The 24,230-nt window shown below is 49.5% G+C and overlaps 1 protein-coding gene across 16 annotated transcripts in view; it reads right to left on the bottom strand.

Annotated features, from left to right (window-relative positions):
* The window catches only part of COLQ (collagen like tail subunit of asymmetric acetylcholinesterase), a 116,593-nt gene that overhangs the window by 2,637 nt on the left and 89,726 nt on the right, over positions 1-24,230 (bottom strand). For 5 of the 16 annotated variants that reach the window (XM_055295501.2, XM_055295499.2, XM_063610775.1 and 2 more), the window contains 6 exons: positions 22,090-22,186; positions 14,127-14,266; positions 12,402-12,521; positions 11,842-11,962; positions 9,784-9,886; positions 6,092-7,669 (listed from right to left, as the gene is read on the bottom strand). In XM_055295501.2, coding sequence (XP_055151476.1) covers positions 7,600-7,669; positions 9,784-9,886; positions 11,842-11,962; positions 12,402-12,521; positions 14,127-14,266; positions 22,090-22,186 — 651 coding nt within the window. In that variant the 3' untranslated portion in view covers positions 6,092-7,599. Of the gene's footprint in view, positions 1-6,091; positions 7,670-8,414; positions 8,659-9,783; positions 9,887-9,920; positions 10,522-11,434; positions 11,530-11,841; positions 11,963-12,401; positions 12,522-14,126; positions 14,267-22,089; positions 22,187-24,230 lie in introns of those variants that run through there. The other 11 variants (XM_063610772.1, XM_063610771.1, XM_063610770.1 and 8 more) reach the window with 8 other exon arrangements.

Consider the following 24,230-nt stretch of genomic DNA (forward strand, 5'->3'; position numbering starts at 1 on the left):
TTTAACTGTGGTACTTAGCTGGCAGATGGGCTGGACTGCAGGGTCCAAGCTAGCTTCACTCACATGCCTGGCATCCTGGTGGAGGTGGCGGGAAGCAGGCTCCTGGAACCTCTGGACCCATGGATTGTAATGGTGAATTGCTCAAATGTAACAATCTCCTTGGTGAATTGCCAAGGTCCTTGACCTGTAAGCTGATTATTATCACACAAGTGCTGAAGAAGTGCTTCATTGAAAATTTAAATTGGCTTACTCTACTATGGGGGAAGGATGGGGCCAAACAATTCCAGTAAAGCAGGCACTGGGGAATAGGTCGGCCCATTAATTGTAGTGAGTTTTGGAAATTATTTAGCAATTTGACCCACACATAACCTCCATACCCCTAGCGGAGCCATGTGTCTGTCCCAGGAGACACTCAGAAATTGTCCCACCCGCTTCCCTAGCACTGGTTCCTAAGTGAAGTGCTGGTGACCAAGCTTCCATCAAAAACCTTACTTTGCTTCCAAATCTGTTACTAAAATGGCTTTGCAGGTGGATAGATAAGAGGGCTAGGGCCAAACTCCAACCCTACACTTCCCTGGTCATGGGAGGAGTTCTGGGACAGCCTAGAGAATCCCAGAGACAGGCTGGATCCTTGGGGGTCAGTTGAGCACAGCTTGAGCTTCTGTTACTGGTGAAAGCATCAAAACCAGTCCAGTACTGAAAGAGTAAAAAAATCAGTCTGGATAAAGAGAGTAAGTCAGCTCTGTGCCCCTACCATGCCTCAGACTGTCATAGCCGACACCAGAAAGCCAGTTGCAACGTTAACAGGAGGAATATTTCTCCCACGCTGCTGCAATTGAAAAGTGTCATAACCATTCCTTTTTTTTTTTTTCCTTGAAAGGGAGTCTTGCTCTGTTGCCTAGGCTGGAGTGCAATGCATGATGCTCACTACAATCTCTGCCTCGCGGGTTCAAAAGATTCTCCTGCCTCAGCCTCCCAAGTAGCTGGGATTACAGGTGCCTGCCACCATGCCCAGCTAAGTTTTTTGTATTTTTAGTAGAGATGAGGTTTCACCATGTTGGCCAGGCTAGTCTCAAACTCCTGACCTCAGGTGATCCACCCACCTTGGCCTCCCAAAGTGCTGGGATTATAGGCATGAGCCACTGCGTCTGGCAAACCATTCCTTATTTTGAGTGACTACTGCTTTCTTTCCAATGACATCTCTAGCCTTGGCTTGTTACTCCTGCCACCTGAAAAAAATCACTGTGAAACTTTGTGAATACCCCTAGATCCCCAAAGAGGTGACTGATTTGGCCTGAGCCACTAAATAATGATAATAACAAATAAAATCCAACACTTCCTAAACAGTTTCTTTTTTTTTTTTTGAGACAGTCACTTTGTCACCCAGGCTGGAGTGCAGTGGCACAATCTCGGCTCACTGCAACTTCTGACTCCCAGGTTCAAACGATTCTCATGCTTCAGCCTCCCCAGTAGCTGGGATTACAGGCGTGCACCACTACACCTGGCTAATTTTTGTAGTTTTAGTGGAGTTGGGTGTTTCACCATTTTGGCCAGGCTAATCTTGAACTCCTGACCTCAGGCGATCTGCCCACCGTGGCCTCTCAAAGTGCTGGGACTACAGGCATGAGCCACCACACCCGGCTTTAAACCGTTATCACTAAAATTCACCACAACCTTGAAATAAGGTACTATTATTCCCCATTTAGAGGTAAGAAAACAGAGACTCAGAGAAGTGAAGTAAATTAAGCGGGTTAATTAAACAGCGAGTTTGTGGCAGAGCCAGGCTTCAAATCCAGATGTGTGAATCCAATCTTCTGCTTTTTTCACAAACTACACCACATCTTTCTTGACCTATGGCACTCTGTGAGAAGTCAGTCTCTGTGAGTGGACCTGTCAAAATCAACCAGGCCTGCAATCCCAATACTTCGGGGGGTGGAGGTGGGAAGATCGCTTGAGGCCAAGAGTTTGAGACCACCCTGGACAACATAGTGAGACTCAATCTCTACCAAAAAAGAAAGAAAAAAAAAAAGACTCGACCAGCAGGCCGGGCACAGTGGCTCATGTCTGTCTGTAATCCCAGCACTTTGGGAGGCCAAGGCAGGCGGATCACTTGAGGTCAGGAGTTCAAGACCAGCCCAGCCAACATGATGAAACCCCATCTCTACTAAAAGTACAGGCCAGGCGTGGTGGCTCACGCCTGTAATCCCAGCACTTTGGGAGGCCGAGGCAGGCGGATCACAAGGTCAGGAGATTGAGACCATCCTGGCTAACATGGTGAAACCCCGTCTCTACGAAAAATACCAAAAATTAGCCGGGTGTGGCGGCGGTCGCCTGTAGTCCCAGCTACTCAGGATGCTGAGGCAGGAGAATGGCATGAACCTGGGAGGCGGAGCTTGCAGTGAGCCGAGATCATGCCACTGCACTCCAGCCTGAGCAACAGAACAAGACTGTCTCAAAAAAAAAATAAAAAATTAGCCAGACATGGTGGCATGTGCCTATAATCCCACCTACTCAGGAGGCTGAGGCAGGAGAATTGCTTGAACCTGGGAGGCGGAGGTTGCAGTGAGCTAAGACTGTGCCAATGCACTCCAGCCTGGGCAACAGAACAAGACTGTCTCAAAAAAAAAATACAAAAATTAGCCAGACATGGTGGCATGTGCCTATAATCCCACCTACTCAGGAGGCTGAGGCAGGAGAATTGCTTGAACCTGGGAGGCGGAGGTTGCAGTGAGCTAAGATTGTGCCACTGCACTCCAGCCTGGGCAACACAGTGAGACTCCATCTCAAAAAAAAAAAAAAAAAAAAAAAAAAAAAAAAAAAAAAAGAATCAACCAGTAGCCTTCTGCGTATGGTGTGAGCAGTCTTCCCAAAGGTTTGCCTCAAGCAGCTTAGCACCTATTCCTGCCAAAAGGAGAAGCAAAACCAGACAACCAGTGGAATGGACATTACGTGTGCCCTGTACCCATTCCCCCAATTCATGCTCCCTAATATTTGGTCCAGAAGTCACCCCTATGTAGCCTCTGTGCTTCTGGAGAATCTCCAGGGGATAGGCTAAGAGTAATGTGTCTAACAGTGCTGAGCCAAGCCCATGGCCTGGGTCAGCAACATTCTAGAAGAGGAAGAGCATTGTAGCCGATTGTTTGGCTGGATGGTAGTGATGGGGAACAGTTTTCAGGTTGGGCATGTGGAAGGTTTTCCGGTACTTTGGATTAAGACAGGATGCAGTGGTCCTAAATTCTTATAACCTTTGTCTCCATGGGTTCAGGAACCCAGCCTTCATTCGTCAGCAAGTGCCATTCTCCTGACCAACAGAAATTGGTTCAGGAACAGGCGTGTGACCCAAAGCAGACCAAGGAGGCTCACTGCCTCCTTGGTTTGCTGGGGACTTCTAGAAAATAAATTTTCTTTCTTTTTTTTTGAGAAAGGGTCTCACTCTGTCACCCAGGCTGGAGTCCCGTGGTGTGATTATGGCTCACTGCAGCCTCAACCTGCTGGGCCCAAGCGATCCTCCTGCCTCAGCCTCCCAAGTAGCTGGGACTGAAGGTGCACGCCACTCCACCCGGCTGATTTTTGTATTTTTTATAGAGATGGGGTTTCGCCATGTTATCCAGGCTGATCTCGAACTCCTGAGCTCAAGCAATTCACCCACCTTAGCCTACAAAAGTGCTGGGATTACAGGCATGAGCCACCATGCCTGGCTGGAAAAGAATTTCTTGGGAGCCACTGGAATAGGCATTGTCTCTTCCTCTGGATTTTGCAGGGTGCAGATGTATGCGTGAAACTGCAGCAGTCAACACCCTAAGGATCCACCCTAAGGGTCAAATTAATGGAAAGGTTCAAATAGTTGAGAGGACAGCAGAGGAATTGAGTGGGGACCTTGATTGAATCATGCCTGATCACCCCACCCCAGTGGACTTTTAAAGTTATATGAACCAATAAATATGTGGTATTCAGATTGGATTTTCTGTTCTTGCCAACAAAAGCATATGGACTGGCATAGCCTTCTTTGGTGACCAGCTGCATCTCTGAGACCCTGTCTTATTCTAAGCCACCCCATGTGACAGCCTCAGGAGCAGCTAAGGGAATCCGTTCCTGCTCCTAGGGTATGTTCTGTCAGAGCTGAAGGGCAGGCGCCACACCCACAATCTGTTAGAGTTGGAAGAAAAATCAGCCCTTATTGAAAGTCTTTTTCAGGTGAGGAAATTGAGACCATGAGAAGTGATGAACCCAGTCTGAATACAGGTACCTGCACCCCCGTTCAGTGTTCTTCCCTCCACATTCATTGTAGCACCCCAACTTCCTCCAGGACCAGCAGATTATCTCAGGAAACATTTACTTGGCATAGATGAGCTCTTGGATACCAACTCTATGGCTCCCTGGGCAGCACATCCACTTTTGTTCATGGGGAACCAGCTCCCTACATTACAGTTAGGATTTCAGGGAAGGGCTGGGAGCTGCCCACCTTCCCCGATCTCTCATCTTTCAATTTCAAAATGCCAAAGGGCCAGAATTACTACTATTACACATATTCTTAAAACATGTGACTTTGAATCCTTTCATGTCCTCAGCCTTTCAGAACCGTCCCTTGAAATAGCTCGAGACAGGCCCATCCCTAACATTTCAGGGTCCAGGAAAGAGCATATATGGACACTCACATACCAAATGTTTAGGTATTTACATTATAATCAAAGAACAGACTATTTTTGTTATTTTGCTTTTTGTTTTTTAGAGGTGGCGGGGGGGGGGTCTCACTGTGTTGCCCAGGCTGGCCTTGAGTTCCTGGACTCAAGTGATCCTCTCTCCACAGCCTCCCAAGCAGCTGGGACTACAGGCACGTGCCACTTGATCTGGTTTGGCTGTGTCCCCACCCAAATCTCATATTGAATTCCCACATGTTGTGGGAGGCACCTGGTGGGAGGTAACTGAATCATGGGGGCAAGTCTTTCCCATGCTGTTCTTGTGATAGTGAATAAGTCTCATGAGATCTGATGGTTTTAAAAGGAGGAGTTCCCCTGCACAAGCTCTTTCTCATTCTCTTTCCCTGCTGCCATCCATGTAAGATGTGACTTCTACCATGATTGTGAGGCTTCCCCAGCCACGTGGAACTGTAAGTCCAATTAAACCTCTTTCTTTTGTAAATTGCCTGGTCTCAAGTACATCTTTGTCAGCAGCATGAAAATGGACGAATACAAATTCCTGGACTTAAGTGATCTCTCGCCACAGCTTCCCAAATAGCTGGGACTATAGGCACATGCCACCACTCCCAACTAAACGATTCAATATGTTCTATCTGCTTCCCTCAAAAAGGATACTTTCATAAAGAATGGAAGGCCAGGTTTGAATTTGGAATTTTAGATTCCACAAAGTCCTGTGGTAGCAAGAGGAGAGGAGGGTCAAGCCCCCTGCCAGATCCCCTTCTGTTTTTACCCCGGCCCATCCCACACTAAGAAGGGCCTCATGTGTGTCCGTGAGCAAACCCCAGCCCACATTCCAAGCCCCATCTATAATTCCTACAAACAACTTTTTGCTGGCCACCCCCAGGCCTGCATGTGTGCAGGTCACACTCAGGACGACAGACATGGGCAAGAGGCCTGCAGGCCCAGGAAGCAGGCTCAAGACCACTTGGTTGGGGAACTGTGGTTTCCCAGGTACCTGGAACATGGTCTAGGAGTGGGGCGTGCAAGCTCCAGCGGGTATGTCACTTTGATCACATAGACACCTCACCCTATGGGGAGGGTAATGGCCAGAGGAGGGCCAGGGTAGGGCCCTCCAGCCTTGGGACCAGGACAGGGCCTCTCTTGGCCAGGTCCAGGAGTAGTACTAGACCTCCATTCCATCCTAAACAAGGTCCTAAAACTAGGGCTGAGGACAGGGCTGGCCTAGCAAGACTGGGTTTTTTGACTTTGGGCAAGTCCATGACATCTCTGGATCTGTTTCCTCCCTTGTGCCTGAGGGAGCTGGAATGCTTCCACATTCCAGAACCCTCCACAGAGTTGGGAAGCAGATTTGAATTTAGACTCCTCCTTCCATCTGGCAATGCTGAGACACTGGCCCCACCCCTACCACCAATGGAAGAGAGAACCACAGCGGGGAAATGAACTGCCTTTATTTTTTTATTTCCCATCCGGAAACCCCAGTGTGATGGTGGAAGCAGCATGAAAACAACATCTCCCCAGGCCTTGCAGTAGAGGCGAAGGGAACAGGGCTGCCCATGTGCCTGCCTCTAAAGATGCCACCCCTCAGGTTGATGTCACCTGTGGGAGACCGGGTCCACCTACAGACACCGGGTGATGGTCCTACCAGGCCACAAGCTCCAGCCTGCTAAGTCCCCAAGATTCGGGCTCATTAAATAGCTTCGTACAAAAACCCAAGGGTGTCCCTCCAGCTGGTAAAAATTGGGCAATTTCACTTGAGGTCTGCTGTGGGGGTGGACCTCACCTTGGAGATGTTTTTCCAAAATAAAACTAAGCCCTACTCAGGAAAAATGGTGATGAAAGCCAGCTCACAGATATGCAGGACTAATAATCTTATCGAAAAGGGAGGAGCTCAGGCACACAGGAGGACAAGGCTATGCAATATGCAGACATGAAAGAAATGCCACGGGACGCTGTCAGGGGTCAGCAGGAGGCAAAGAGGTAGAGCTCCGGCCAGGAACGCTCTGCCTAGAGAGAGCCCTCTGCAGCTGGCCCTAGATGGGGGACCCAGGGGAGTATCTGCCTAAGGACCAAGGAGACACCAACAGCCTGCCCAGGTGTGGGCTTGTGCAAGTCACACGGTCCTCCTGAGTCTCCTGGACAGGAAATGGACATGAGGGACATTTTCGAGACAGGGAGCAAAGTGCAGAGAGAGCCAAGAGGTCAAGATGGTGCCAGAGATTTTGAAACCACAAGAGCCGCGCCTTTGGGAAACACTGAGAAGAGGAGCCTCTTCTCTAGCCTCTGCTTGGGGCAAGCCTGGGTCAGGTGGGTTTTCAGTACTTTTTCACAGTTAAGTCTCTTCCTGGGCAGCCACATCCATGTCAGGCTGGGCTGGGCTGTGGCCAGTCGAGGGGTCCTTTGGCAGGTTCAAAGCTGTGAGCCACCCCGAGAGAACATGCCCACTTCCCTGCTTTGTGGTTCATAGGCCTAGAGAGACCCGACAGCGGGCTGCCCAGTGTGAGGGAGAATGCCTGCACATTTAGGTGGTCAGGGGTGGAGAGGCCTGTACTCCAGGTTCTCCAAAGAGATCAAAACATACTAAAAAAGCCTGCAGGTCTATGTGTGTCTAACAGTGCTCAGCCAAGTCCACGGCCTGGGTCAGCAACATTCCAAAAGAGGAAGAGCATTGTAGCCGGTTGTTTGGCCGGATGGTAGCGATGGGGAACAGGTCTCAGGTTGGGCATGTGGAAGGTTTTCCAGTACCTTAGATAAGACAGGATGCAGTGGTCCTAAATTCTTCCAGTCAGACTGAGTTAACAGCATGTTCTTAGTAGCAGGAATTTGTCCTTGTTTTTGTCACACAAAAGTTGGTGGAGACGGGGCCAGGACATGGCCAGTTTGATGACGGTGGAGAAGCTGCTGCCAGTTCTGTGGGGCGCAGCCCACCTTCTCCTCACGGCCCTCAGGTGAAGTAGCGGCAGGGCGTGGAGTCGATGTAGCAGTACTGGGTGCATCGCAGGTCTCCATATGACCTGAGGGAGGCAAAGACGCGTTCTAAAAGGCCACCTTTTATATGCTGGTGACTTCCGGTCAAACCTCATCAAACAGCGGCCAAGGGCCAATGGTTCTATAAAAACTTCCCATTCTCATTTGGAGCGAGAGGCCTGGGGGAGTTGAATCATGTCTCTGGGATTTTTGCCTTGAGCTTTAGCTAGAGGCCTGGGTGGAAGGAGGTGGTCACCCTGCTCTTAGCACAGCATCTGTGAGGGAATCCCCCTTGCTACAATGCACCCTACCAACAAAAATGTCCTGTATCTGTGAAGCCACTGGCCAGATGTGGCTATTGAGCTCTTGAAATGTAGTTACTGTGACTGAATAACTGCATTTTTTTTTTTTTTTTTTGAGACAGAATTTTGCTCTGTCCCCCAGGCTGGAGTGCAGTGGTGTGATCTCAGCTCACTGCAGCCTCCGCCTCCCAGGTTCAAGCGATTGTCCCACCTCAGCTTCCTGAGTACCTGGGATTACAGGCACGTGCCACCAAGCCCAGCTAATTTTTGTATTTTTAGTAGAGGCGGGAGTTCACCATGTTGGACAGGGTGGTGCTGAACTCCCAACCTCAGGTGACCTGCCCACCTTGGCCTCCCAAAGTGCTGGAATTACAGGCGTGAGTCACAGTGCCTGGCCTGAGTAACTGCATTTTAAGTTTACTTATAATGACTTTACATTTGAACAGCAGCCTGTGAATGGGGGCTACCATATTGGACAGTGCAGTTATACCTCTGTAGGCCCGGATGATCATCCGAGACAGGGTGTTAAACCTCACAGGCACGGTCACAAGCGTCCCTCTGAGGCTTCTGGGGAGTAGCTGCGTGACCACAGTGAGCGTGGGGCGCCCTGCGCTCTACTCGATCCTGTACTCCGTATCTGATTGTCTGCATTCATTCGTCTCTCTGGAGCCATGAAGAGCCAACTCTCTGGCAGAGGCCTGTCAGGGGTCTTCCTTCCTTCAAGGAGAGGGGCACTGCACACAGACACATACATGGAGTGGGGTCCTGGCCAAGCCTAAATGGGCTTAGAGTCTGGGAGAGACTGGGGGAGACTACAGCTCTGTAGTTCTCCCAGCCTGGTTGAACATGCTAACATGTGAGTGTTAGGGAGACCCCCTTGGAAGAGAGAGCAGAGAGGGGGAATGGAGAGACAGGCATGGCTCCCCAGCCCTGCCAAGGGCCCAGGTCCGAGTCTACAAGAGAAAAAGGGATGGGAGCAAAAGCTGAAGGGACTGGACTCAAGGACAGAAGAGATCGGAGGCACCAGTAGATCCACTCTGGAACCCAGGGAAGAGCAGGGCATGGCCTAGGTGAAAAGGAACGGCCTCCCCATTTTCCTGAGAACGTTGCACAACTCTGGTTCTGTAAGGACTGGGGAGACATGTACCTTCTGCACCTTGGAAGGAGCCCAGTGGTCACAATCTGGACATGGAATCAGCACCTCAAGGGGTGGTGGTGGCCCTCAGTTGGCTTGGCAGGTGCCAGTGTGGGGCCAGGACACTAGAATACTTCTCCTGAGCAACATAAATAGCCACTGAGGATTCTCAGGGATAACTAGTGGGGTCCTTGGAGGGAGTACTTTCTTGGAGGGGCCACAAGCTTGCGAAATTAGATATTAAGGCTGATTTAATCTCACTTGCGGTCACAGGCATGCCTGAGGGATGGGCAGGGTGTTCCAGGGAAGGCAGGTTACGTAGACATGTCGATTCTTGGAAATGCCCTGAGACCTTTACTCTCCACTGGCCTTCCCACCTAGGCCCACAGCCCAGGAGACTAAGTAGTCATGGTGACCACTGAGTTTGGGGGCTGCTCATACAGGGCAGCAGCTGAGCTCAGAGACTGCAGCTCCCCTCTGGGCCTCAGATGGAGCAGGTGGCTGTGGGAGCCGTGGCTCAGTAACAGTGGCACGCAGGCAGTGCTGACCAAGAGGGCACGTGGTGGGCAGGGAGCACGTGTTGTGTCATTCATCACCATACCTCAGTGTCTAGAAGGCACCACAAAGTGGAGAGGCACTCAAAATATTTGTGAAGGGAAGAAGGAAAGCAAAGAGGAGGGAGGGAGAAAGAGGCGGGAGAGGAAGGGAGGGGAGTCATCCCTACCCAGGGAGATAGGTCTCGCATGTCAGGTAGCCAAAGTCAGAGCCGTCACAGTCCTCCACACCCTTATGCCGGTGACCATCTCCACAGTAGGCACGGTGACAGCCTGAGGGGACATAAGGAGGTGCAGTCCTGAGAAGAAGCAGAGGTGACAGGCTTGCCTCAGCTTATAAGGACCATGCGGCCCAAGAGATCCACCCTAAGTGCTGCACCCCTTAAAGAACTGACCTCCATTAAGCTTCACACTCCTCCAGGGACTGCCCTCAGGCTCTGGTCCCACAGCGATGTGCCATGGGACAAGAAGAAGGAGACCCTGGCTCTGGCCCCGCCTCACCACTTACTAGCTGAGGGGTGGGGAGGCTCCAGATCGTTATCTGCAAAACTGGGACACCGACATGACCTCCACCTCATAAAGCCAGTGTGGGGGTCCTGGGAGTGAGGGTTGGGAGACTGCTGAGCCCCAGTGAGCGTGCATGGTGACTCTCATCTGTCAACAGAGAGCTTCTGCGTGACACTGGTGAGCCCAGCCTTGTGTCCCTGGGGAGCCACATGATCATCAGCAAAGACCTCTGCTCTCACACGATGGGAGGGTGTTGGAGTATGGACCCCAGTGTCGTTTTCACAGGGCAGGGACAGTCCATTAGTTCCTTCCTACTGTGAGAGCTCCTATTTGACACTGTGCAGCAGAGGCAGAAGGGACTCTGGGCAGGGCCAGCCTTCTAGGGGATGCCATCCCTGGAGCTGTCGGAAGACAGTTTGGCCACACTGAGAGACAGTCAGCAGCATCTCCCGCCACCCACTCTGCCCTGTCATCCTTCCCCTGAACTTTCTTTTTTTTTTGAGACAGGGTCTCGCTCTGTTTCCCAGCCTGAAGTGCAGTGGCGCAATCGCAGTTCACTGCAGCCTTGAACCCCTAGGCTCAAATCATCCTCCCACCTCACCCTCCTAAGCAGCTGGGACTGCAAGTTGCGCAGCACCAAGCCTGGCTAATTTTTTTAATTTTTCTTTTTTATTTGTAGAGATTGGGTCTTGCTCTGTTGCCCAGGCTGGTCTTGAACTCCTGGGCTCAAGTGATCCTCCAACCTCAGCTTCCCAAAGTGTTGAGATTACAGGCATGAGCCACTGTGCCCAGCCTCCCCTGAGCTTCTTGAGAGCAAGGACCATGACTTTGCGTCCACACACACCCAGCCCTGAGCCCCAGCCTGGCTCTTTAGAGCAGGGGCTTAAACCACAAGCCCTAAATGAATTCAGTGAATGGTGGTTGAACCCTTACTATATCCAGATAATCTCTGCACATGTTAGCTCACAGGATGTCTAGGGACTTGAGCAGCCAGCTTATCATACCCATTTTACAGGCAAGGAAAGTGAGGCTCACAGCTGTAAATTGCCCCTCTCCGTTACCCCACCCACCACGTGGCCTCTGCCTTGAGCCTGAGGGTGGTTGGTGTTTCTCAGGGCCTGCATTCAACTTCTGTTGACTCTAAAGCTCCTGCTTTCCACCACATCTCCTGGTTTTGTTACTTGATTAAAACAACAACAAAAGCAAGCCCTCCAGAGCCTGCTGCCTACCAGTTAAGGCAGCAGCCCACGAGGCTGACAGCAGCTCTGGCTGGCCCAGCTTCCCCTATGGAGGGCTTTGCTACTAGAGCTCTACCTGGTAAATGAGCCCTCATTCAGATTCTCGGCCTCTCCCTTTTGCCTTTCACTCCTCCATGCAAAGTGAGAGCCCATCACCTTTATCTTCTGCACCTGTAACATGGGTTTTGCTAAGACGTAGGACTGGGAGGAACTGGTGGCTACATTTTGAGATAAAGAAGGCCTAACTGGGGGCAGGATCCTAGACATCCACCCCTGGTGAGGTGCTTGGGTGGTGGAAGAGTTAATATTTGGGCTGAAATTCGGGCAGCAGGGACTGGGGTGGGTGGCACAAGGCGGCCTGGGTATACCCTTCTCTGGCTCTAGAAAGGTCCCAAAGCACCACAGCTGGTGTCCAGGGCTGGCCCCGAGTCCCACCCCCCTGCTGTTCAGGCCTCAGGTCCTCCTGGGCTGGGCCTCACTCACGGATGCAGTCGTCACCCACATCGCTGTTACCGTCGTCACACTCCTCCCCGGGCTGCAGGAGCCCATCCCCGCAGGTGCCGCGCTGGTCTGCAGTGTAATCCACAGGGTAGAAAGGGGTCAGCTGGTCAAAGAAGCACACAGCATTAACTGGAGCATGGCATACCCAGGCAGCCACAGGCAGCGAGGTCGTTGGTTTTGGTCCGAAGGCACTGCTGGGGGGCATGCCTTGACTTCCTCCCAGGGGTGGGAAAGGTACTCCTTTCCTGTTGCCCAGAGCTCTGTAGCTGGTTAAACATTGGGTCAGATCAAGACAGCAACCTGGCACGCAGGGATGTGGAGACCATCTGGAACCCTGGCTCAGAGAGGGGCTTCTATTTGGGGGTCAGGGTGGGGGAATGGAGGGCTGCTCAGAGATAGTTTGAGGGGGGATGCTCAGCCCTCCCATGCAGACAGACTGTAGAAAGCCCTCTCCAGGCCCAGTGGGGTGGCCTTCCCTTCCTTTAATAGATGCATCTCTCTCCTGGGCAGGAAGTATGTCTGAGGTGATGGCCTGGGGGTACCTGGATGGGGAGCCAGCCAAGGCTGTCCTTGAAGTACAGAGATCTCTGGTCTCTGCGGAAGGCAATGGCGTTTTGGGTGTTCAGCCTCTCAAGCTCCTCCTGGTTGTTGACCACAAAAATCTGCCAGAGAACACACTGGTGAGGATTCCAGAAAACACTTCTGCAGGGGGCAGGGAAAAAGCTGGAGGAGGAAACAGAATCTCTATCCTTGGGCTGCTCAACAGTGGGAAGAGGGGTTTGCACACTACACTCTAGCATTCCTTCTGAAGTGAGAGGAGTGTCTTGATTCCCTCACCTTCTCAATCCAGTTCCTAATGTCTGAGTTTGAAACTAAAATATTCACTCGGATTTAACTTTTTTTTTTTCTTTTTTGAGATGAAGTCTCATGCTGTTGCCCAGGCTGGAGTGAAGTAGTGCGATCTCGGCTCACTGCAACCTCTGCCTCCCGGGTTCAAGCAATTCTCCTACCTCAGCCTCCCGAGTAGGTGGGATTACAGGTGTGCACCACAACGCCTGGCTAACTTTTGTATTTTTAGTAGAGATAGGGTTTCGCCATGCTGGCCAGGCTGGTCGCGAGCTCCTGACTCTCAAGGTGATCCACCCACCTCGGCCTCCCAAAGTTCTGGGATTACAGGCATGAGCCACCGCGCCCGGCCTTGGATTTAACATTTTTAAATATTTAAAATGTTCCCAAGACTTAAATTAAAAGGCAATGTCATATAGTCAAGTAATTTGACATCTGGAAGTGATTCTTAAAATTATCCTACTCAAAGATGTTCTTTATAGTATTATTTACATTAGTAAAAAGCTTGGGGGTAGCCAATAAGCAATAGGTTGATTAAATACCAACACTGGTTAAGTAAATTGTAGCACAGCCACACTAGATGGATGATTATAATGAACTGATGTCCAAGGTTTACCTCAAAATAATACAACAGAGAATGGGCAGTAGTGAGTAGGCATAAAGAGAAAACAAGGACACAGGCTCGCCATGAGTTGATCATTATTAAAGTTGGGTGAAGGGTACATAGGGGTTCATTACACTATTTGTTCTGCTTTTATATGTATTTGAAATTTTCTCTAATAAAAAGTTTAAAATGTTATTTATAGAGTGTGGAAACATGGCAGGATTTCAGCTAAGATAACAAAGTGTAACTTTTTTTTTTTTTGAGACGGAGTCTTGCTCTGTCGCCCAGGCTGGAGTGCAGTGGTGCTATCTCAGCTCACTGCAGTCTCCGCCTCCTGGGTTCAAGCAATTCTCCTGCCTCAGCCTCCCAAGTAGCTAAGACAACAGGCGTGCACCACTGCGCCCGGCTAATTTTTCTATATATTTTTTAGTAGAGATGGAGTTTCACCATATTGGCCAGGCTGATCTCGAACTCCTGACCTTATAATCCGCCCACCTTGGCCTCCCAAAGTGCTGGGATTACAGGCATGAGCCACCGTGCCCAGCCAAAAGTACATTTTTATGCAATATAATCTCAACCATATAAAAGTTAGATTTTAATAAGACAAAGAAAATACTCCAAAATGGACTCACAATCAAATGGACAATTTGGTTTTCCTCTTTTGATTTTCTCATAGTCTCCAATTTTCTATAATGAAGGTGTACTCAGAGTCATGAAAAAAAGTCAGTTTTACTGAAAGGATTTTACAAAGCCCCATAAGGATCAGGTGAGAGGTCTTCACGGATAACCACCCCAGACTTCTCCCAGAAAGCCTTACCACAGGAACTCGCGGGGAACTGGGCCCATACACAGATTCCCCGTAGGAAGGGTTATTCACATTCATAGTGGGTCCACAAAGACATCTTCCTGGAGGCCCGGGAAATCCTCTTTCCCCTTTGGGTCCCATTATAAGTTGTCCTAGGAAGCAACAGACTGCTGTGTTACTAGAGCCAAGGAAGAGAAGACCAAACAACCCAGGGAGATGTGAGCGACCTTTGCAACAGAAAAAAGGTTAAAGTCCACAGCATTTCAGGGTATGCCTGAGGGAGAGATTCAAAGAGATGCTTTTGATCCAAGACATGGAGGAGATAAGGTAAGAAAAATAGCTGGTAGGCGATAGTTTCCCCTTCCTTCCTGCCTTGAAGACAGGCAAGATATCTGGTGTTGCAGCAGCCATGTTGCAACCAGGAAGTCACAAGCATGAGAAGATGAGCCAACATGCAGGAAAGACGAAAGGCTCATGGGCCTGGGGCCCTGACAGTGACAGTCAGAGGCTGAATTAAAGCCAGCTACTGTCTGCCTCTGGATTTCTTTATTGGAGAAAAACAATGCCCTATTTGTTTAGACCATTATTAACGGAGGGCTTCTTGCCGACAAACACATTATTGACTGTTAACTTTTATTGTTTTAAAAAACTTTTGTTTTTCTTACATATAGAATTTTTTTTTTTTTTTTTTTTGAGATGGAGTCTTGCTCTGTTGCCCAGGCTGGAGTGCAGTGGCACAATCTTGGCTCACTACAACCTTTGCCTCCCAGGTTCAAGCGAGTCTCCTGCCTCAGCCTCCTGTGTAGCTGGGATTACAGGTGTGTGCCACCACGCCAGGCTAATTTTTGTATTTTCAGTAGAGACGGGGTTTTGCCATGTTGGCTAGGCTGGTCTCGATCTCCTGACCTCAAGTAATCCGCCCACCTCAGCCTCCCAAAGGGCTGGGATTACAGGCATGAGCCACCACACCCGGCCAATGTAGGATCTTAACAGAGGAATTTCTGGGTGTGGGTTTCTTTCATTTCTTCTGGAAGAAAATAGAACGTTAGTATATGCTCCATCCATTTACCCTCCCCTGGTGCTGAAGAAGTGAGGGCATGTCTTGAAAAGATATGATCAGACAGTGTACTCCCTAGCAATGTGGAAGAACTGTGAAGGTAGTACCTTGGTTTTTAAAGGCTCTGATAACCAGGATACACCTCAGACCAATTCCATCAAGACTTCTGAAAACTGAACTGAACCTAGGCAGCATCCACACTTTATCTATTAAAAAAAAATTTTTTTTTTACCACTTTAGCATAAGGCATCCTTTTTTTTTTTGGAGATGGAGTCTCACTCTGTCATCCAGGGTGGAGAGCAGTGGTGTAATCTCAGCTCACTGCAACCTCCGCCTCTCAGGTTCAAGTGATTCTCCTGCCTCAACCTCCCAAGTAGCTGGGACTACAGGCATGTGCCATCACGTTTGGCTAATTTTTGTGTTTTTAGTAGAGACAGGGTTTCACTCTGTTGGCCAGGTTGGTCTCGAACTCCTGACCTCAAGTGATCCACCTGCCTCGGCCTCCCAAAGTGCTGGGATTACAGGTGTGAGCCGCCGCGCCTGGTCAGGCATCCATATTTTTAAAAGCTCTCAAGATGATTCCAATTTGCCCCAAGGTTGAGAACTGGGCCATTCCCCTGCCAGATCATCCTCCCTTCAACCTCCATCCCTCCCCAGCTGCCTCTCAACTCCCTTCTGATCTGGGTTCAAACATCACTTCCTGAAGGAAGTCTTTTTGAATCCTCAGACTCTGTCATGTGTACCTGGGATACAATTTCATGGTTTCCTATGTCTTTCTTCACAGCACTTCTCTTTGTGATTCTATATATTGTGAGATTATTCCATCAAGGTTGATCTCCAGTAGAATGTCACTCCACAAGGACAGAGCTAGTGCCTGTTTTCATCCAGCAGGGCTTACACAAAGTAGGGGCATGGAAAGTGTTTGATGACCGAATGAATGAATGCAGACTAATTGGAGAGAAAAAGTCTTCAGAAGAGGGTAAAAGTCATGTTCTGGCTGGCAAAAAAGCACCAGAACAAGAGCCATCTAACAGGAAGTGAGGAAAGAGAAGAAAAGGTGGGGACTGAGAAGAGAAATAGGTAAGGATCCCTTTTTCTGGGAAAATATTGGGGGGTGGGTTTGGAGGCCACCCAGTCATTGGTGTCAGGTAGTATGACATCTGGGGCAGCCAGGGGCTGGGAACACAGTTCACAGATCCAGAAGGGCAGGAAATAAAATGACCCCAGGGGAGAGATCTGGCCAGGACCCCAGGGAAACCACTGCAGCCAGAGGAGACTGAACCTTCCTGAGCGGGCTGACAGGTATGCGTACAATCAGAATGCTGACAGCATGGGGGGAGGGAGCTGTGCCAACATCTTATCCTAAGCTATGGTTGTTTGTTCTAACAAGAAATACAAATATAATTCTGTAGGAAGAGCTCCAGTCTGTGTTCTGGTATTTTCAGAAGAGCCCAGAGAGACAGAGAATCCACCAGCCTAGGAATATTTTGGGTAATTAAGCACTTGGGGAAATTGAAGTGGAAAAGCTCTGTGACCAAGAATATGAGGGTGGCATTGGAGCAGCCTTCCAGAAGGCTTTGTGACCCCAACAACTCCTCCAGAACCGTGGCCTGAGAGACAGTCAGGAGTTTGTCCTATCAGCCGCTGATGAATGGTGAGGCTGAGATTTGAATTCATGTTTTACTTAACACTATGCTGTTCAAAAGACAAACGTCCAAGAATACTGATGCTCTCAGGAAGCTGGCAATTCCCAGGTACCACATTGATTCACTTATACTCTGTCTGGGTACAGGAAGGACTCAGCCAAATTTGTAATTTGATTATTGCAAATTACATCCTAAAGGCATTTTGCCTTTATTCCCTCCCCACCTCTTAGCCCCTCTTTCCTTCTAACTCGGATAAGTACAAAGCTCTCACCCTTTCCACCTCCCCCAGCACTATCTGGTCCCACAGAACTGGGCACCAGAAACCGAGGTCACCTCCCAACAGGATGTGGCAGGGAGCCTGCTGCCACCACTGCAGTTTCCCTGCAGCTTCCTCCCAGTTGCTGGAGGGCATCCGTTACCCCTGCCTGTTTTCTGCCAGGCTATACTGAAGGACTCAGCAACCTGAACTTCCCCACCCTGACCTCTGGGAGATCATGTCTCAGCTGGGTTTCATCCCCACCCCCTGCAGCCAGAGGACCTGGCTCTCCATCTTTGCCCAGGCAGGCTCCCACTTCCATTGGCTGCCTCGGTGGGAAAGGATCAGGAGAGGGGAATCTAGGAGAAGGCAGAGGAACCAGCACAACAACCTCTAGGGCCGCCTGGCTGACACTCACTGGAGTCACAGACTGATTGTGGACCAGGGTGGCCTCCAGTCAGTGCTGTGACCTTGCAGGCATCACTTCTCTTTGAGGTTCAAGATTCTTATCTCTAACGGGAGTGTAGGACTAGACCAGGGCAGTTTTAACCTGTGGTCTACAGAGGCCAAGGCTATCTCACGATGGCGCTGGGACAGGGGTTCTGGAACCCTGGGAAATGGGGTGCAAAACCTTGGATGTAGGTATATGCAGTTTTTCCCCCGAGAGTGGGTTTGGGACTTCCATCAGACTGTCAAAGGTAGTGTCAGGAACCAATCTGCGGGGCCTAGTCCAACTCTGGATGATTATCCAACTGGTCCCAGGCACAGGGATATCTTATTTATTTATTTATTTATTTATTTATTTATTTATTTATTTATTTTTGAGATGGAGTCTCACTCTCTCACCCAGGCAGGAGTGCAGTAGCGAGATCTCAGCTCACTGTAACCTCTGCCTCCTGGGTTCAAGTAATTTTCCTGCTTCAGCCTCCTGAGTAGCTGGGATTACAGGTGCCTGCCACCATGCCCGGCTAATTTTTGTATTTTTAGTAGAGATGGGAGTTTCACCATGTTGGCCAGGCTGGTCTTGAATTTCTGACCTCAAGTGATCCGTCCGCCTGGGCCTCCCCAAGTGCTGGGATTACAGGCGTGAGCCACCGCGCCCGGCTGAATATCTCTTTTTAACTCCTTCCTCGCCCTCTCTCCCTACCTCTCCAATATTTTCCAAAGAGTAGAATTATTTATTGCCCCATCTTCTCTTTTCTCTCTTCAGCCCCTTCACTCAGGAAGGCTCCTCAGAAAGGAAGTGGCTCAAAGGACGGAAAGGGGGGCGGGGGCATCAGTCCAAAGAGATGGCCCCACCCTGCTTGGCTCCTGAGGAGATGAACTGTGAACCCACAGAACCCCTGCCTGGGAGCCCCTGCAGGAAGCAGCCCTGTCCACCCACATACCAGGTGCCACTGGGGACGTGAAGCTGACTCAGCCGCCTACCTTGCCCTCAGGGATCTAGCAGGAAGATGTAACACATCTGCAGAAACATTACCAATGGAGAGGCCATAACAGAGAGGCAATGACCAGGGCTCAGGGGAGGGTGATCCATCCTGTTATGGGCCAAGGAAGGCCTTACTGAAAAGAGAGCTTCGAAGGAAGAAAGAATTTCGCTGGATGGGCAGAAGGTGAGAGGAGTGCCATGTAAGGTCATGTGGACCCAGAGAGACCATAGGAATAGCTCCAGCTCCATAGATGGCAAGGTGTCCTCTGAAGGGTAGAGGGCAGGGCGTGATTGGGCAGAGGCTGGGGTAGTCAAGGGAGAGGGAGGTGGGCATACTGGATGGAAGAGAGGGAGCTGGAAGGCCAGAGAGAAAAAGTATGACTCTGTGGGGCCTGCTGAGAGGACAGGATTGCAATACACGGAAGACTGACAAGACAAGAGAAACAGCGGGCACCGAGGAGCTGCTAACAGCTCCAGCCTAGCCCTTCCCATCCATCCCCTAGCCCCAGGAGGGAACTAGACAAGTCAGGTGAGGGCTGGCCTTTACAAAGAGATAAACACAGTGAGACCACTAAGATCCCAGTCTGCTAAGGACCTCCTACGCGTCCACCCATCCCATGCCCCTGCAATACTCCTCAGTTTTTTTGTTGTTGTTTTTTTTTTTTTGAGACGGAGTCTCGCTCTGTCACCCAGGCTGGAGTGCAGTGACTCGATCTAGGCTCACTGCAAGCTCCGCCTCCCGGGTTCATGCCATTCTCCTGCCTCAGCCTCCGATGTAGCTGGGACTACAGGCGCCTGCCACCACGCCCGGCTAATTTTTTGTACTGTTAGTAGAGACGGGGTTTCCCCATGTTAGCCAGGATGGTCTCAATCACCTGACCTCGTGATCTGCCCACCTCCCAAAGTGCTGGGATTACAGGCGTGAGCCACCGCGCCTGGCCTACTCCTCAGTTTTGTGAGCCCCTAAGTACCCCAGGGGCCAAGAGAGTACCTTCTGAAGGCACAACTCAGGCCAAGCTCTCAGTCTCTGCGATTGGTAGCTCATAGTTATGGGGCTCCAGGGGGACATCATGCCTTCCAGAACCAAGGAGGAAGAGGACTAGTCGAAAGGACCCCCATTCAGATCATCCAGCCAATTCCAGAAATGAATTATGGAGTGTGGGCACGTGGCCTGGGCTGCATCTCAAATCTGATTCCCCTAACAACATCGAAACAGGTGTGGCAAACGTAAGTTATTACCCATACTAATCAGTGTTTGTTCTCCCAGTATTTCCTTCCTCCGCTCCCTATTTCAAGGAGGTAGCAAGAGTTTGTGCTTTCTTGCCCTTGCTAAAAGCAGGTACTTTTGGAAACAAACTTTTCTTTCTGCCTTCTGTTCTCTGAAGGACAAAGCTCCTAATTGGGGTGCTGGTATATGAGGAGTATGAGGAAGGAAGGGGTCAGGGATGGAAGAGGAGCGACATCCCTAGACATGGACAGGAGAGGGACCCCTTGTATCCTGAGGAAGAGACAGGTGTCAGAAAGAATGGTTGTGGGGTGCTCCTTGGAAAGTTGAACTGTAGGGACCAGGACTCCCAGCCTTGAAAATGTTCTGATACCCACGTATGGCATGAGAACAGCAGCCACCAGGTATCTGTGGACCACAGGGACTTGGACAACAAGTCTATTTCTATTTCTACTCTATTTCAGAAGTGAATGGAGTAGACCAAAGGTTGGAGGGACCTTCCCTGACATTTTTCTGCCATAATTCACCAGGATCTTTGCCCAACCTATTCGTGGTTGTTGGAGGAGTAGTGAAAACTCTAATAATGCCTGAATTAATTTATTTGGCATCCTAGCAGGTTGGACTCTCAGAGCCAGATTTAACTTAGTTTAAAGGATCTAACAAAATATGACATTTCTTGCCCATCCCATGATGTGGCTGCAAATATATTTCCATAAACACAGGAAGAGGGGGAATACACTATGGAATTGTAAATGTCTTCATTTTCTTAAGAAAAAAGTTGGAATAAAAATTGTTTGGATTCCTTTTGTATAACTGAAGACAAAAAATATTTTAGTCAACAAATGATCTTCTTGATACTGTCTTTATACAGTTGATGTGCTGTGAAAGCCCCTACCATGAGCTGACAAAGGAACGAAATAAAGGGCTTAGCTAATAAAATTGAATGAGGTAAAAGAAGGAAGCAGCAGCTGGGTGTGGTGGCTCACGCCTGTATTCCCAGCACTTTGGGAGGCCGAGGTGGGCGGATCACGAGGTGAGGAGATCAAGACCAGCCTGACCAACATGGTGAAACCCCATCTCTACTAAAAATGCAAGAATTAGCCAGGCGTGGTGGCAAGCACATGTAATCCCATCTACTCAGGAGGCTGAGGCAGGGGAATCACTTGAACCAGGGAGGCGGAGGTTGCAGTGTGCCGAGATCACACCACTGCACTCCAGCCTGGGTGACAGAGCAAGGCTCTGTCTGGAAAACAAACATACAAGGAAGCAGTGTATCTATGCCCTTCTCAATAGCAGACTTTTTATATTTATTTATTTACTTATTTATTTATTTATTTTGAGACGGAGGTCACGCTCTGTCGCCCAGGCTGGAGTGCAGAAGCGCGATCTCGACTCACTACAAGCTCCGCCTCCCAGGTTCATGCTGTTCTGCCTCATCCTCCCAAGTAGCTGAGACTATGGGCACCCGCCACCACGCCCGGCTAATTTTGTGTATTTTTAGTAGAGATGGGGTTTCACAGTGTTAGCCAGGATGGTCTCAATCCCCTGACCTCGTGATCTGCCCACCTCGGCCTCCCAAAGTGCTGGGATTACAGGCGTGAGCCACCGCACCCGGCCCATTTTTTATTTTTTATTTCATTTTAGTAATTTCTTTCTATCTTTTTTTTTTTTTGAGACAGAGTTTCGAGATGGCACAATTTTAGCTCACTGCAATCTCCACCTCCCAGGTTCAAGTGATTCTTCTGCCTCGGCCTCAGAGAAGCTGGGATTACAGCCACGTGCCACCACGCCAGGCTAATTTTTGTACTTTTAGTAGAGAAGCGTTTTTGCCATGGTTGACCAGGTCTCAAACTCCCGACCTCAAGTGATCTGCCCGTCTCGGCCTCCCAAAGTGCTGAAAAAACAGGCGTGAGCCACCCACGCCCGGCCTCGTTCTCTATCTATTGCAAACAAATAAGGACTCTTTTATAACACTGTAAATTGGAAAACCCTGCAATGTCACCTTTACTTCTAGGTTTAAGAGAATTGCTTGGAGCCATGACACTTATATCTAGAAAAAGGTATTAGTTGATGAAATATGTTCCTGTTATTTTTCACTTAAGGTATAAATGACATCATTAATGTGCTTTTTTTCTTTCCTCTATTTGTTCTCCAGAATGCTAAAAAAATTCAGAATGGCATTTATCTCTCTTGCATAAAAGTTGAATGAGCTAAATCGTGGAGAAATTACAAAGATATTAGAGTGTCTCTGGTAGTTTCTAACTTGAAACACAAGGCATCTCTGCTGGCATTTCCTTGTGCCCTCTCTGGGAGGCTGGCCAGTACTGCAACAGTGGATCAAGTGAAGCAGTGTAGCTCTTACCTGCAGATGGGGGGCCTGGGGGCCCTGGACGGCCAGGTTGACCAGAAGGCCCAGGCTTGCCAGGTGGGCCCATAACTCCACTATCCCCTTTCTGTCCCTGACAGAAAGAAAGGCAGAGCCTGTTATGAAAGCATGACATAGCAAGCTTCCCGCCCCATTTATCACCAAATCAGAGATCACCTTGCACTTAAGGAGCAAGAGCCCAGTGGGGGATGCAGCTCCAGAGGTCTTGACCATCGAGCTCTTAATAAGCTTAGGGCAAATGACATTTGAGATAGTGATGGCTACAAGTTTGCAGACCTTAGTTCTTGCTCTGTCCTACAAATGTGGCACATGGCAGCTGAAAGGAACCGGTCAAATCTACTCTAGGCCCTGGGCAGGTGAGGAAATGGAGGCCTAGAAATGAGCTATTTTCACTCATTGGCTCCCGTTGCACTCAGGATAAAGACTTAGCTCTTTACTGCAGCCTGCAAAGCCTTGCATGGCCAGGCTTTCCAGCTTCATTCCAGCCTTTTGGCCTTTTTGGTCTTCAAGGGCACCATGTCTATTATCCCCCTTCTCGAGATCCTTCTCTCTGCCCCAAAATCTCTTCCTTCCCCCTAGCCTAGTTAACTGTCACTCACCCTTTGACTCTCAGCTCAAATGCCCTATGGCAAAGCCTTCCCTGACCTTCCTGGATGGAGTCAGTTCACCCCACCATAAGCTCTCAGAACTCAGCCTATTTCCTTCATGGCATTTATCCCAGATCATAGCATATGGATTATTTGTGTGGTCATTTCATTGATGTCTCCCCATGAGACATACACTCCCTACGGGCTGGAATCTGTCTAGCTCACCTCCTTTCCCCAGATGAAATGAGGGAGGACAAAGATGCTAGAAACACAAAGGTAGGCAGCTTTGCTGATCTGTAAATCCAGAGGTTTCACCTTGACCTTAAGACTCTGGGTAACTCATGTCATTGCTTTGTACCTCAGTTTTGTCATCTTTAAAATGAGGCCAGTAAATTTACACCCACATAGGTCTGTGAGACTAACAAAGATCTCAGAGGTGCAAATGTGGTTTGCACAGAACGAAGAGCTATGTGGGGCAAGCCAATTATCACAGCAACTGGCTTGGTTCCATCTGTTTCACGTAGTTAAACAAGTCTTGGTTTATTAAAAAGGGCACACCTGTGGCTACAGCTGTTCCACATGAAGTGTCCTCTTTTCTGCCTATGCTGGGAGCATAAAGAGCAAAGACTGGGCTCTTCATTCTCCCTCAGGGTTGCTCTTAGGAGTCACCCCGAAACCAAGGCTGGTGCATGCTATTCACTCTTCCCCTGAGCAATTTGCTAATTGTTTGCTCTTGCCTCAGACCTAATCAGAGCAGTGATTGACACCTGACATTTTTGACCTGGTTCTTCTTACTACACTTGCGCCTTGGCAGGCTTGCCCACCTGATGAAATGTAATCTTCCTCAAATCTGGGGAGCAGGCAGGTTTGGGACTCCTTTCCAGCCACAACGGTGACAGGTGACCTGCCGCCTTGTCCACATGGCACTGGGGGCCGTCTTGGTAATGTCCAAGGAGTTCTTGAACTCTGAATATGGGATCCGTGAGGTCAGAGTTTATTTCTGATTCCATGTTTATGGAGGGAGTTCTTAAGCCTCAGCCCAGCTGAAGCATTCCCTGCAGTAACCAAGCTGGGTCCCAGGATGGCAAAGGAAGTCACACATCTTAATATAGCCACAGTTCAGTCTTGTTTTTCTAACGGCCATGTCAGCTGGCTCTGAGCACAGGAAGTTCCAAAGCTTGAAGGAGCTGGAAATGCTCCTTCATTCTGACACCAGCAGTAATGGAATATTCCGCTTATCGGCCATGGCTCAGAATGAGCCATGTCTCTATCAGCAAGACTCACTGAGTAGAGCTTTCCAGGAAAGGCATTCTTTATTCCTTATTTGCCACAAAGTTGGGTGATCTCTCTCAAGGAAATTGTTTCTCAGTTACTGAAGGTTTTTTTTTGAGAGACGGAGTCTTGCTCTGTCCCCCAGGCTGGAGTGCAGTGGTGTGATCTTAGCTCACTGCAACATCTGCCTCCTGTGTTCAAGCGACTCTTGCCTCAGCTTCCCAAGTAGCTGGGACTAGAGGTGTGCGCCACCATGCC

Source organism: Symphalangus syndactylus, chromosome 10 (assembly GCF_028878055.3).
Source record: "Symphalangus syndactylus isolate Jambi chromosome 10, NHGRI_mSymSyn1-v2.1_pri, whole genome shotgun sequence".
NCBI lineage: Eukaryota > Metazoa > Chordata > Mammalia > Primates > Hylobatidae > Symphalangus > Symphalangus syndactylus.